The 15,407-nt window shown below is 36.2% G+C and overlaps 1 protein-coding gene across 1 annotated transcript in view; it reads left to right on the top strand.

Moving 5' to 3' along the window:
• Window positions 1–15,407, top strand: part of Epha6 (EPH receptor A6) — a 956,551-nt gene that overhangs the window by 804,912 nt on the left and 136,232 nt on the right. The window contains exon 14 of the mRNA XM_036203471.1: window positions 2,890–3,099. Coding sequence (XP_036059364.1) covers window positions 2,890–3,099 — 210 coding nt within the window. The remainder of the gene's footprint in view (window positions 1–2,889; window positions 3,100–15,407) is intronic.

The raw sequence follows: 15,407 nt of genomic DNA, 5'->3' as shown, positions 1-15,407 counted from the left end.
TGGCTCATCCTCAAAAAAAACTAAAATTAGAACTGCCATAAAACCTGGGTTACAACCTGAAGGAATCTAAGGCAGCATAAAAAAGAGACACTTGTATGATGTACCTTCATCACAGCACTCTTCACAATAGACCCATCATAGAGGTAGCATAGGAACCCATCAATGTGTTCACAGAAGAGAAAACATGATATATATAAATAATGGTACATTCTTCAGCCATTAAGCAAGAATGAAACAAAGATAATTATTCCAGAGTATGGACGGAACTGAAGAATATCATGTTAAGCAAAATTAGTTACTATCAGAGTGGGAAAGATGGCTCATTCAGTAAAATGCCCACATAAGGGATCTTGGACCCTAATTCCAGCACCCACACAGAAGGCAAGGTAGAGCAGTGCACACCTGCAAACCTAAGACTATAGAAGCAAAGCTGGGAGGTAGCTCACATGTAGCTCACTAGCTAGCCAATGTAGTTGAATCAGTAAGTTCCAGGTTTAGTGGGTGCCTTGACCTCAAAATAAGAAAATTTTAAAAAGATGGACAGCAATAGAAGACACCCAATGTCAACCTCACACACACACACACACACACACACACACACACACACACACACACACACTGGCCAGTCTTAGAAACATAATATTTTCTCTAATATATGAAATTTAAGGAATAAAATCAAAATTAGCAAAACCACAAAATCATTAAACTAGAAGGGAATCTATAGAAATCGGTATGGTACCAATAATGAGAAGGAAAGCAAGTGATATACATAAACAATAGGATGGTAATTATCAAAAAATACCTTGTATATGTGCATGGCCATTGGGAAGCCCACTATTTTTCTACAGTTCACATTTGCTATTTAAAAAAAGACGTAATTTTGAAATAGTAATTTTGTTTTTCATGCCACCCTCAGGATAGATTGGAAGTTACATTTCCACACGACTTTGTGTACCTGTTTCCTCTTATAGGTATTTAGAGTAACAACATGTTTTTCAGAAAACAGAATTTTCTGATTCATTGTAGTTATAAAATATAATTTAAACTCATTAACTATTAACAATTATTAAAAAAATCCAGGAGGCGCCCATGTATTTTATAAGTGAGTCTCATCAAAACCCTGGGTTGGGTCACTACACTTGTACAAAGAAGGGAATGAGGCTTTCCTTATTTCTTCATGGTCACCAACCTCTTCCTAATGTTTAGAGATTCTGCCTGACGATAACTATGATGGGGGGAACTTTACTTTGTGAGAAAGAATTGCCTTTAAAGTGTAGTGTAATCCTTTCCAGAAAAAAAATAGAATTAATGTTTTCAATTCTCAAGTTTTGAGATTCCTAATAGCAGAGAGGTGGGTAGAACACATGATAGAAGAGGCTGATTCCATCTAACTGTGAACTGTCTATGAAGATGGATTGGGAACATAAAGGGCTAATAACACCAAGGATTTTCTTTGCTGGGTTATCTTTTGTACATTAATTATACAGAAGACCCCACTTTAATGGACACAGTTGGTGTGAGGAAGCTTCTTTTAAGAGATGCTTCCTTTCTCTACTCTGCACGTTGGAGATATAATCCAAGAGATATTAGAGAGATAAGATGATATGATAAGGCCAAGTTTGCACCATTGGTATGTAAGCTTATTCTTCTAAATAATCAATGGGGCAGCATTGTGGAGGAGGCAGTGTCACTGTGAGAGACACAGTTGGTCTCACCACCCTTGTGCCTAAGCCACTCTATGGTTTTTATCAAATATTTATGGCAAACAGCTTGTAACACAAAAATATCCTCATGTGTGTTTCTACTATGTAATATAGCCTTTATATATATATATATATATATATATATATATATATATATATATATATACATATATATATATATACATATAAATATATATATAAACTTTTAATATCATTCATAAATCAATTTGGCCTGCTGTATAAAAATGACTTGAACCTTTTATGCTTCTCTGTAACTTGCCAAAGACAACAGTCTCCAAACAATTAGTAAGTTAAAGTTAATATGCATTATGTGTATTTGTATTTGCGTCTCATCTGACATAAAGACCACGATCTGTGTTTGACTTTGCCTGTACTTGCATTTTGCACAGAATACTGTTGGACTGATCTTACTGTTTTGTAGATTATGCATTGTATTTTTTTCTCTAGGTGAGAGGATAAGATGTCATGTGTTGATTGTTGTGTAACACTACCCTGCCTGACTTATTATTCATATGGTGATCTTTAGTATAATTCTTCTTGCCGAGAGCTAAAATATCTTCTTTCCAGTCAACTTCTAATGCTTTCTTTTATATTTGCCCAATATATTTGAAAAAAAATCGAGTGATTTTCTGTTTACTTGTGTTTTTCTGTTTTATCTGCCGATTTCCTCCATCCATTTCTTGTTCACGTATCTTTGTTTTGTCTTGAATGGCCTAGACTGATTGCTATTTCCCACATATTTCTAGTTACCCCATGAGTTTCTCCCAGTCACAGGTTTTGCTGTTCTCCTGCCTGCTTGTGCAGCTTCCGCAGAGCTTCTAAATATGGAATGCCCATTGTGCATTCTCTGTACTCTTTCCTCTCACACCATTCACTTCAGTTTGTCCTTGTTTAGAAAAAAAATTCTTTGACATAATTTTCTCTGGAGGTTGACTTGGCTGGCTGCCCTTGCTCCTTGTGTAGTTCATCACCTCTAGTTCGGTTTTATTCCTCCTTTAAATATCAGACAAGGGTCTTGTACTTTGTTAGGAAGACAAGCAATGGTCAGCAGAATTGATGCATGTCTTCAAAGATCCTGTACAATGAATCCATGGCTTAATTTACTGCATATATGTATGAACATGGTATTAATGTCAGTCAACTAACAGGTATAATTCTCTCACAGAAGCATGATGGCCACTTCACTGTCATCCAGTTGGTTGGCATGCTGCGGGGTATCGCATCAGGCATGAAGTATCTTTCTGATATGGGATATGTTCATCGGGACCTAGCAGCCAGAAACATACTGGTGAACAGCAACTTGGTGTGCAAAGTCTCTGACTTCGGTCTCTCCAGAGTACTGGAAGATGATCCAGAAGCAGCTTATACAACAACTGTAAGTTCCATGCCCTGTTGTGTCACCATGTTAGCTTTTAATTCTTTAACGCTGATAGAATAATTGTTCATGTTTCCTTAATGTCATGTTCTCATTTTCTATTTGTTCTTACTAATACGTTACTTAGTTAACAGGATTTCTTATATTTGAAGGCTCAGAGGGTTACTGCTGTTGTTTAAAAAAAAAAAAAAAACACTTCTTAAATTTTATCTTTGGGCTTCTGATGTGCTAGGACTTTGCGTTCATGATGGAAATGTGTCTCATGACTGCCTTCAAAATGAACCTGCCCTTGCTGGAGATATTTTAGCTGTGTAATAGGTATTCTTTAAATAGACCTCTTTATGGGTCATCAACATTACCTTTAATGCTTCAAGGGTAATTAATAAGGACCTAGTGGTTAGGAAATGTCTCCTTTTTTGGTATTATCAGATGATCCAGATGCACATATAAATGAATGACAAGTTTCTTTGGAGACATATAAAGGTTCTCTAAGCCATTTTTAAATTGTACTTGGGGGGAAAGGAAGCAAGAATAAAAGGCTAACTCTTTAAAACAAAACTATCAACTTAAATTATATGATGTCAACTACACCATGAGTATCATAAATATTTTTCAATTGCTCCAAGACAATTCACTCCTTGGATATTGCTTTGAAGAATTTAGTCTTAACGTCTCCATTGAAGTATGTTAATGCTGTTGATTTTCGGTTGTAACTGTCATCATTTGTTTATTAAAATTCTCACCAATGATTCATTTGAGATTTAAATCAGCATCAGTGAAAGAGCACATCGATGAGACTATCCAAAACATATTTATTTTTTCTGTCTTTTAAGCTTACAAATAATTTTTGGATGGCACCCTATTAATTAATTATCTTTTTATTTTATTTTCTATTCAATATTTTGAAGTTTCACTATATTCAACCAGTCTTGAGGTATATGGAAATTTTATATCATGAATAAAAAAAATATACCCTTATTATTTTTGTTGAAATGTCCTGTGATAATTTGTCAACGCTTTCACAGTTTCAATATAAAATAGAGTTCTATAGAAGATAAATTAATCTCTAATTCTGATATATAAGGTACAGGTATTCATTGATCTTTTAGTTTAACCAAATATTTTATAAAAATAAAAATGTATAGAACCTGAAAATACATTAGTCATTTTAGGGAAAAAATGGCATTTTAAACTCCATCTTCAATTTAGAAAATATTGTAGCTGTTTTCACTTTTCTAAGGATTTTTGCTTTCTTTCTTCATTTTTTATTACATTTTTGTTTTTATATCCCAACCAAAGTTTCCCCTCCTTCCCTCCCTCCTAATTTCCCCCATCTTCCCTTTACTCTCCCCCACCACTATCATCAACTCCTCCTCCACTATTTTTCTTCGAATACAGGAATACAGACTGGCCTTCCATGATATCAACCAGCCAAGTTGCAGGAAGACTAGGCTCCTCCTCTTCTATTAAGGCTGGATGAGGCAATCCGGTAGGAGGCATGGGTCCCAAAAGCAGGCATAGAGTCAGAGACAGCCCCTGCTTCCACTGTTAGGGTCTCACAAGAAGATCACATTACACAAAAGTAACATGTATGCAGAGGGCCTAGGCCAGTCCCACGCAAGCTCCCTGGTTGTTGGTTTAGTCTCCGTGAGCCTCTATGAGCCCAAGTTAGTTAGTTCTGTGGGTTTTCTTGTGCTGACCTTGACCCCTGTGGCTCATACAATCCTTGATCCCCCTGTTCCATAGGATTCTCCAAGCCCTCCTAATGTTGGGCTGTGGGTCTCTGAATCTGTTCCCAGCACTTGCTGGGTGAAGCCTCTCTGATGACAGTGGGGCTAGGCACCAGTCTATGAGAATAGCAGAATGTCATTAGGCATCATTTCATTGACTTTTTTTTTTTTTTTTTTTTTTTTTTTGCCAGTCATGTGTGGTTCTATCCTAGGTCTCTGGGCCAGTCATTAGTTAGTCACTCCCACATTTTCTGTACCATCTTTACCCCAGCACATCTTGTAGGCAGGACAAATTGTAGGTCGAAGGTTTTGTGGTTGGATTGGTGTCCCAGCCCCTCCACTGGAAGTCTTGCCTGGTTAAGGAAATGGCCGGTAAAGGCTCCACATCCCTTATTGCTAGGAATCTTAGTTAGTGTCACCCTCATAGATTCCTGGGAGTTTCCATTGCTCTAGGTTTCTAGCTCACCCTAGAGATACCCCAGACTCTAGTTGTCTCTCCTGGTACTCTCTCCCTCCATCCACCCCCCACATGATCCCTCTTGTTCCCATCCCCCATCCCCCTCCAGCCATGCTTCCCTATGTCCACTGTGAATGTCCATTTTATTTCCCATTCACAGTGAGATTCATGCATCCCACCCACCACCTTGAGCCCTCTTTGTTACTTAGCTCCTCTGGGTCTATGAATTGTACCATGGTTCTCTTTTGCTTTATAGCTAATATCCACTTATGAGTGAGGAAAAACCATGTTTTTCTTCCTGGTTCTGGGTTACCTCACTCAAGATGATTTTTTCTAGTTTCATTCACTTAACAGCAAATTTCCTACTCATTGTTTTTAATGGCAGAGTAATATTTCATTGTGTAAATGTACCACATTTTCTTTATCCATTCTTAGGTTGAGGGGCATCTAGATTGTTTCCAGATTCTGGCTATTACAAATAAAACTGCTATGAACATAGTTGAACAAGTGTCCTTGTGGTATGGTGGAGTATCTTTTGGGTATATGCCCAAGAGTGGCATACCTGGGTCTTCAGGAAAATTGATTCCCAATGTTCTAAGAAACTGCCATATTGATTTCCAAAGTGGCTGTACAAGTTTGCACTCCCACAAACAGTGGAGGAGTGTTCTCCTTGCTCCATATCCTCTCCAGCATAAGCTGTCACTTGTGTTTTTTATCCTAATTCTGACAAGTGCAAGGTGGAATCTCAGTATCATTTTGATTTGCATTTCCCTCATGGCTAAGGATGTTGAACATTTCTTTAAGTATTTCTGGGCCATTTAAGATTCCTCTGTTGAGAATTCTGTTTAGATCTATACTCCATTTTTTAATTGGATTATTTGTGTTTTTGTGTGTAGTTTCTTAAGTTCTTTATATATTTTTGATATCTTCTCCAATTTCTTCAAATACTTCGAAATTCTTGACATGCAGGTTTTCACTTGCTTTGTTAGAGCTACACCAAGATATTTTGTATTATTTGTGGCTATTTTATTTCATTTTTATAAACCCATAATTTATATCAATTCTTAGAATTAAAGATTATTCTATAAAATATTAATTATAATTTTTAAATTTTATAAATTTGCTACACATGCAATCTACCTAAAATACAAGAAAGTAATTGATGAGCTCTTTGTGTGTATGTATATACATGTATAATATATACACTCAAATATATATAGATACACATATATACACATATTTTGTGTGTATACATATTTATAGGGGTTAATATAAATATATATATATGGAACCCCTTATTAAGTAATAACTTAATTGCTCTTTAAAATAGGAAGTCCACAGCTAGATTTAATATCTTTATAAAACTAACAGGTAACCCAAAATCATGTATATACATGATCAGTTTGATCAGATTTGACCCCAAGCCTCTGAGCATATTCTGTTACATAGCTAACAGAGTTGAGAAGCTTAAAACACAGTTTCTTTAGATGTAGATCATATTTTAGAATTAAATAGAAAATTAAGAAGCCAGGATATTAGAATCCAATGACAACAACTATCAAGCCATAGATTATCTTAAGATGTGTTTCTGAATTTAAAAGATCACTAAATGTAAAATAATATAATCAAATATTTGTACAGGTCTCAAAATTACCTTGCTACTCCAAGGATTTTTAGGTATGAGGAGAGCCAGGGGTGGTGGCAAATGCCTTTAATCTTATAGCTCACAGGAAAAACAGTTAGAGGATCTATGAGTTTGAGTTCATCTGGTCAAAATAATGAGTTCCAGGCCAGAAAAAGTAACTAACACTCCCTTTCTTTCTTTCTTTCTTTCTTTCTTTCTTTCTTTCTTTCTTTTCTTTCTTTTTCTTTCTTTCTTCCTTTCTTTCCTTCCTTCCTTCTTTCTTTCTTTCTTTCCCTTTCTCTCTCTCTCTCTCTCTCTCTCTCTCTCTCTCTCTCTCTCACACACACACACACACACTCACACTCACACTCACACTCACACTCACACACATACACACCAAAAAAAAAAAAACTTGGGGGCAATGAAAGGGGAAGGAAGAAGAGAAAGAGAAAGAGCACAAGGAAAATAAAAAGTTGAAGTATAATGTATATATCATTAATTTGATTACTTGTCTTTATAATGGGCATGGATATTCAATCCTATTGTAATAAGGCCATTTCTTTCAAAGATTTCATTATTTTAAGAGCCGACAGTCTTGTGTGTCCCAGCATTTTGATACATTTAGTGTTTGTTATGGAGGTCTAAACAAGAAATATGGTGATAACAAGGAATATAGCTTAAACAAGGCTTTATAGATGGCAGACAGAGGTAATGGGCTCCAAAAAGCCAGCTCATGCACCAATGATGAATCCTGATCCTACTGTCAGGGGGCCCCTTAAGCAGATCAAGCTACATAACTGTCTCACTTATGCAGAGGGCCTAGTCCGGTGCCCATGGTGTCTTCCTATTTTTAGATATTTTACAGAGCTGTTTTTGTTCCAATTCCTTTCTTATGGACATTATCAAACATTTACAAATAGTGATGAAATAGTACCTATATTGACATAAAATGAAAATAAGGGCTGGAGAGATGACTCAGAGGCTAAGAGCACTGGTTGCTCTTCCAAAGGTCCTGAGTTCAATTCCCAGCAACCACATGGTGGTTCACAACCATCTGTAATGAAATCTGGTGCCCTCTTCTGGTCTGCAGGGATATATGCAGACAAAACACTGTATACATAATAAATAAATAAATATTAACAAAAAAATGAAAATAAAATATAATTTATAGTGGTGGAGTGCTGGTATCTAGGCATCTATTAATGTTAAGTGACATTATTAATCATGATACAGGTCCCCTATTAAAAAATCTGTGTGCAGTTTTGATTTAATTTTCAGGTAAATGCTCTTTCTAACTGTATACTACACCAATGTTGTTCTTTCCTAATCAAATGGAGGACAAATAAATAAGTCTTTTCTAAAAATAAAACAACAACAACACAAAAAAAACAAAAAAATATTATAACAAATGGCAGTAAGAACTCCTTAGAGCCTTATTTAAAACCATATGCCTGCAATATATGTCAATATTTCTACAGTATAAATCCAGTAAAGTAGGTTAAAGGGTGAGATTTATAATTAAATATAACTGAAATTCTCATGTTGGTTCCTATACTTGAGTATTCATTGGTCCTGATTCAGGTCTAAGGTCTAATCTGTACTCAACACCATGTATTATGGAGCTACCACATTAGGGTTCTCTTTAGTGAACCTGTTATGTAGTGTGTTTGGATTACCCCTCATGAGAAAATGCTCTTCTCTGTAGAAAAATAGCAAAGCTTGTCATACTATGCCAGCCTCCAAAAATGAAAGTACACATACATATCATTTATACCCTATGAATCCTGAACCAATGTAGAGGGCTAATGTATATAATTTATATACCTAACTGTCTTGAGTACAGCAGTACAAGGCATGCACACCTATCATAAGAAGTAGGTTTATGATTTACAAATAGGCAACAGGGCACAAAAGTTCCAGATTCATTGGGTGAAATATAGAAAGCCTCCCAGGTTGGATAGAGTCTTGACTGGACTTGCCCTCCTTTATTGCCACTGGGAAACATTATAAAGTATAAGTCCAGGTTATATACCTTATAGGAGCACCTGACTTAGTAGCCAAAGCCTTCATGGAAACCTTGCATCCAAGGAAGAGAGAAACAACACTCGGACTTGCTGTACTTCCTTCCCAGCTCTAAATGCTCTATTCCTAGAAGTTACATTCTATATTACTAGAAGTAGTAGGTAGGCTCATGTTGCTTGAGACAATATCTCTCTATCAGGGTATTTACATTACCAGAACTTTCTACTGTGACTCTTCAGAACTAAAAGGAAGAAGAAGTGGTAACTCGATGAGTGTAATACACTCCAGAAAACTGTCTCCACTACTAACAAAGCCTGAAGGTGAGAACACCTATAAAGCTATACAGAGACAGAACTAAGAATAACCAACAGCAGCATATACTGGGACTCACATCTCTGAAGACATGAAGAGTGGATGGCAGCTTAAAAGGGACTACAGTGACAGCAGCTGCTTCTAGTAAAGCACTTAAACCCTAGGCTAAGACACATCAAGCCTCTGCTAAGGGAACTTGGGACCTGGTAATGACAGTGAAACCAAGAAATGTGCAATGTAGGCCAAGGATAGAAGGAAATAAATTATAAAAATAGTGTCTTGGCAAGAACTAAGTCCATGCTTTTCTGTGTCAATTCTGTGAAAAAAACCTATCAGGTTCTTAGAGTTGGTGATTATGACCCTTTCCCAACAATGCACATGAAATTACCATTTTGACTAGTTAATCTACATAGAAATTACTGACTCTTTGGGGCATTTCTCATTTGATAAATGGTGTCCTGTCTGGCTAAAATTTAAGTGCTGAAAATCTCTTTCATTTCTAAATCTGACACATATTCACATGGACAACTGCTTTATAACCAGTCCTAAAAAGATACTCTAGCTCATTTGAATATTGCTAGGCAACCACAGCTTATACTTACATTGAAAATGCTAAGCCTCTTTGCTTTCAATTATGGAAATAAGGTCCTATTTACCTTAAGATAACATTAAAACATATATTTTGGCTCACATTCATATGATTTAAGAGATAATTTTTATTTAAAATATAATGGTAGTGTTATTTTTAATTATGGTAATGATTTCTGTTATATTTTAAATATTAAAGCAACATGTAAGAATCATTATATAATACCTGACAAAATTCTGGGGTTCCTGATTGCTATTTTTCATGTTATCTGTGGCTAATTTTTGTTTGTTTTTCTTCAACAGCAGTAATTGTATATTGGTACTTTCTTTATTGGAATACAGAATGCTGTATCTGATAACACATAATCTGGATAATTAGATTTCTACTAACATCTTAGTTTTGGTTAATTTGCCTTTGTAAGCTTCCTTCCTGTATTCTATAAGAAAAATATGAGAAATGTCAAAACTCGCAGTCTGAGAAGACATAGCCTATACCTAATATGTAGACAATTATAGCTAACGATGCAACAGCTTGAGAGAGAAATGAGCCCTTACCTAACTCAAGTGCTCATGAATTTTCTTGACTTTTTGTATTAATTTTTAAATCTTGAGATTGGCCTTTTCAATAATAAATATGCTTAGTGTGAGGATAAATTTACAAAATATTCTGATATCTGGGCATGATGACCATAAGCCAATAATCCCAGAATCTAGGAGATTGGAGTTAGCCTATCTCAAACAAACCAACAAAACAGCACAAGATGGTACTTTGCAATTCTGCCTAGAAGTACTTTAATCTGATATGAATACCTGAGTTTTTTCCTGGAGCTTTGCTAAAACTTCTAGTAAAATATACTCAGAATGTTCCCTCATTGGTATGTCTTAAATTAAAAAGTTCCTATGGAATGCTTCTTGAGAAAATATAAAGTTTTCTACTGGAAAAAAAAAAAATGTTCTTTACTTCTGAAATTCAGCAAATAAAACTTTGTCCTTTGACATCCTACCAAGACACTTTCTGTGCGTTAGAACGTGATGGAGGGACCAACAGTGGGCTGAAGAATAGTTTGTATTTCATGCTTTAGACCTTTACTAAGCTAAAAATGTAGTAGATAAGAAAGTGTTGGGCGCTCATCAGATACTAAGGCAGAAAACTATAATAACGAGTGACCTTCACAAAGCAGCATGCAGAAAAAAAAAATAGAAGAACAGGTTCTTGTGCAGCATTCACTGAAACGTCAAATGAAAGAAGTGGCTGGGTTTTTTGTTGTTGTTTTTGTGGTTTTTTTTGTTGTTGTTGTTTTGTTTTTTAGGCTAAATGCAGCAACAGGAGTAAAAAGAAAGGTAACAAAAATGATGATGCTATCAAATAGCTGTTGCATAAAGATTAAAATAACTTCTTGTTCAATAATGCAGGTGATGGGTACATACACCTTGGAAAAGGGAATAGCAACAAAATCCAGCCTAGATGAATCAGACCCATCTTCAAGAAAGGTGCTTGCAGTTACAGAAAAGGAATAAGATCACACTTAACATACACACACAGACGGCAGTTACTCAACAGATCCTATGATCGCTGTCAATCAAAAGCAGTTAATTCTCAGGATGTTTATAATTAACTGAGGAGAAAAGATCCCATGTCTCAACAGAGGTTTCCTAAGTTGAAAGGACACAAGGTGTACTCTTTCACTAAAAAAAGATGTTTAATAAGTTAGGCTTATCTATAAAAATCTGAGTTCTTATTTATTTTTTTATTTTTTTCAGAGTTTTTTTTTATTATATTTGTGTTTTAATTTTACACATCAGCCATGGGTTCCCCTGTCCTCCCCCTCCCGCCCCCACCACCACCTTCCCGCCAGCCCCTCCCCTCCATTCCCATCTCCTCCAGGGCCAAGACTCCCCTAGGGATTCATTTAAACCTGGTGGATTCAGTACAGGCAGCTCCAGTCCCCTCCTTCCAGGCTGAGCAAAGTGTCCCCACATAGCCCCAGGTTCCAAACAGCTAGCTCATGCACTAAGGACAAAATAGGGTCCCACTGCCTGGGTACCTCCCAAACAGTTCAAGCTAATCAACTATCTCACTTATCCAGAAGGCCTGATCCAGTTGGGGGCTCCACAGCTTTTGGTTCATAGTTCATGTGTTTCCATTAGTTTGGCTATTCATCCCTGTGCTTTTCCAATCTTTCAATGTGCTCTTTTAGTAATAGAAATTCTAATGACGTTAGTCAAATTTTAAAAAATTACAGCTTCTAAGACCCATACAGTTTCACCATCATGACTGCCTGGACATGAGCTGAATAAGGACAAAGAGACAGAGCTGAGAGCAGGAAAAATAGTTTTCCCAAGGAAGGGGCCACCAATGGGTTATTCAATATGAAATGGTCAGCCTGAAAACATATATAAGTAACATTTGTACAGACTGAGCAGGCTTTTACATATATATATGCAAGTAACAGCAATTAATTTTTAAAAGAGGCTATGAATTTGAAAGAGAGCTAGGAAGATATGTAGGAGGGTTGGGGAGGGAAGAAAGGGAAGGGGGAAATGATGTAATTATATTATCTAAAAAATAAGAGAAACCATTTTCTAAAATTACATTTCTAGAAACTAATGGGTTCCACACTTTGCACCAAAATACCACACTTTGCACCAAAAAAACCTACAAAAATGTACATGAAAGTACAACAAAGCTCCCTAGCAGGCACAAAGACCATGAGCTAAGTATAGAGATAGTGCCCATTGTGAGTGAGCACCATGGGCAGCAACCTAGATCTCAGGCTAAGAGAAGCAAAACCCTCATGGTGTCTGGAGAGTCAGTGGAAGAGGGCGTGACACTTCAGAACGTAGCGCTCAGGTGACTTGACGGTAACAAATCTTAATCAAGATAGAAACAGAAGGCAATACAGCTCCAGTGAAATGATCATCCAAACACTCAACCCAAGGTGTGTACCGGTCAGTGGTAAAGTGTTTGCCTAGCCAGTGTAGAGCCCTGGGTTCAATCCCAATGAAACTAAATAAACAGCATACAGAAAAACAGTCATTTCTTAAAGAGCTCTCATCTCTGAAGCTTAGGAAACAATAGTTTATGGTAGCTCTAGGACTTCTGTGGGTAAGGAATAAAAATATTTAACATGATCATTCACAGGAAAAAAAAAATGACCTAGACTTCAAGGTGGGACAATCTAAGTGAGATGTATTCATAAGAAGTTAAGCTGTGCTGGGAAAGTATCTAAGAAAAGCATTCTGAGAGTATTTCTTCTATCTATTCAATGTGTGTCTTAAAGAAAAACTACTCTAAGACTTCAGAAGTGGAAGACATTCTTTTAAACAAGAATCTGCTAAGAACCTTTTCGTGCAAAAGGAGTGTGTAGGTAGTTTATTTGGTTCTTTTCATTTTTGTTTTTATCCTAAGGTAATCTATCACTTCAGATTCATGCATCCCTGGAAGATAAGAGATTTATTTATTCCTGACTTTTTAAAATTTCATTATCTCTATTTATTTATTTATTTGGGATAAGGAGTCAGAGGATAAGGCACCAAATATCTTTACTTTCTGAGCCATCTCCCTGGCCCCTCTTTTTTACTCTTTTGAAAATGTCTAGGACATGTACTCATTTACTATAGGGGCTGCTTAATCATCGTAAATAATAAGGCCATGAAAAGATAGGTTGGAAGATTGAAACTATTAGCATATTACCCTCAGCAACACCACCAATTACTTCTCTACTATCACTGTTACTCACAGCCCACTCCTGGATATGTCTGAGACAACCCTGACAGTAATGTAGTGAACTGAAAATTCTTCAGTACAAAGAAGCCAATGTGACAAACGTGGAAGCTTTATAATGGTGGATTAAGATATTCACAAGCAAAGAAGAAAATCCTGCTTTTCTAAATCTCTGAAAACTTATACCAAAATGCTTTGAGCACAAAATGCTACCTAAAACATAGATAAGAGCTAAGACAGATGGAACTCAATATCACAGAATGCATATTTTAAGGGAAAAGGAGCCACTGCTTCTTTTTAATATTATTTTAAATAAAACTACAATTGCATTATTTTATCCCTTCCCTTTTCTTCCTCCAACACTTCCCATAAAACTTCATTACTCCCTCAAAAAACCATGGCCTCTACATGATTCTTGTTTTATATATATATACATATATATGTATATATATATTCCTAAATATATAAATACAACATAATGTTACTTACACACATATATACATGTGTGTCTGTGTGTCTGTGTGATATCAGGGCTCAACCATAGAAATACAGTACTTTTAACCATGATGCTAATCACAAGGAATGTTATTTGAACTTTTAAAAGGGTGATCTACCATTTGCAGCAATATGAAACACTTGAAGGACTGAAGGACATTATAAAAATGCAGCATATTCTCTCTCTCTCTCTCTCTCTCTCTGTCTCTGTCTCTCTGTCTCTCTGTCTCTCTGTCTCTCTGTCTCTCTGTCTCTCTGTCTTGCACACACACACACACACACACACACACACACACACACACACACATATATGTATATATACATATTTAGAATCTAAATTAGTCCATATCACAGAAGTAGAGAGTAGAGCAGTTGTTGTCAGAAGATAAGAGAGGTAGAAATAGGAAAATATTGCCCAGAGAATATTGTTTTAGCTGATCAAGGACAGAACTGTGATCTCATGAAAAGCATACTGTCTGTAGGAATAATACTACAATTTATAGGTGAAATTTATGAGGATAGAATTTAATTCTTCAAAATAGAAAGAAAAGTTTGAAAGTGTGTGAATTAGTTTTATTATAGTGATCATTTCATGAAGATAAATTTACATATATATAAAAAACATTATAAATATATATGCATATAATCTGCCCATTTTAATTCAATAAATTTGTAGGAGGAAATGTTCATTCTGAGATTTTTGGGGAAAAGCAGGCATTAAATAATCATGTTCTTGAATCATTATACTGGGACCATATATAATGAATGTGTAGTAAAGTGCCTACTGTGTGTCAGATACTGTTCCAGGCACTGCAGATTTTCTACCAAAACAAGTCATTCTCATGGACTTCGCAGTTTTGAATATTCTACAGTGAATATAATTTTAAACAAAAAATAATTTTATGTCATGAATAGTATAGAATAAGAATAATCACAGTAAGTGCCTTAGAAGATGTAGCCAGAAAATACTTCTTTAATTAGGGACATTGAAATGAGACCTGAATATAATGAGGGTGGCAGCTAAGAGAATGTCTGAAGCCAGAATGTTCTAAGGTGAGGAAAGAACAAATATAAATCTGCAGGTGGGGACAAGCTTGCATATTTGTAACTAGGACTCGGGCCAGAATGGCAGATGCACTGAAGGGTTACAGGGAAGGGCCTACAGGAGTTCGGTGTCAGGGAAAGGAGTGGAAATCTGAGTCTAACTACAGAGAAGGCATCGAAGGTGTGACAGGAAGGATGATGGAACTGATGCTGTGAGAGCCACCTCTGCCTGGCATGGTGAGAAGGACTCATAAAGGGACAAGGAAAGCCATAGCAAAGATGTTTTATTCAGACCCGGGGCTTGGTGCGAGC

Source organism: Onychomys torridus, chromosome 12 (genome assembly GCF_903995425.1).
Source record: "Onychomys torridus chromosome 12, mOncTor1.1, whole genome shotgun sequence".
In the NCBI taxonomy this organism is placed as follows: Eukaryota; Metazoa; Chordata; class Mammalia; order Rodentia; family Cricetidae; genus Onychomys; species Onychomys torridus.
The sequence above is the reverse complement of the archived record's forward strand: the minus strand, read 5'-3'. Positions and strand labels throughout refer to the sequence as shown.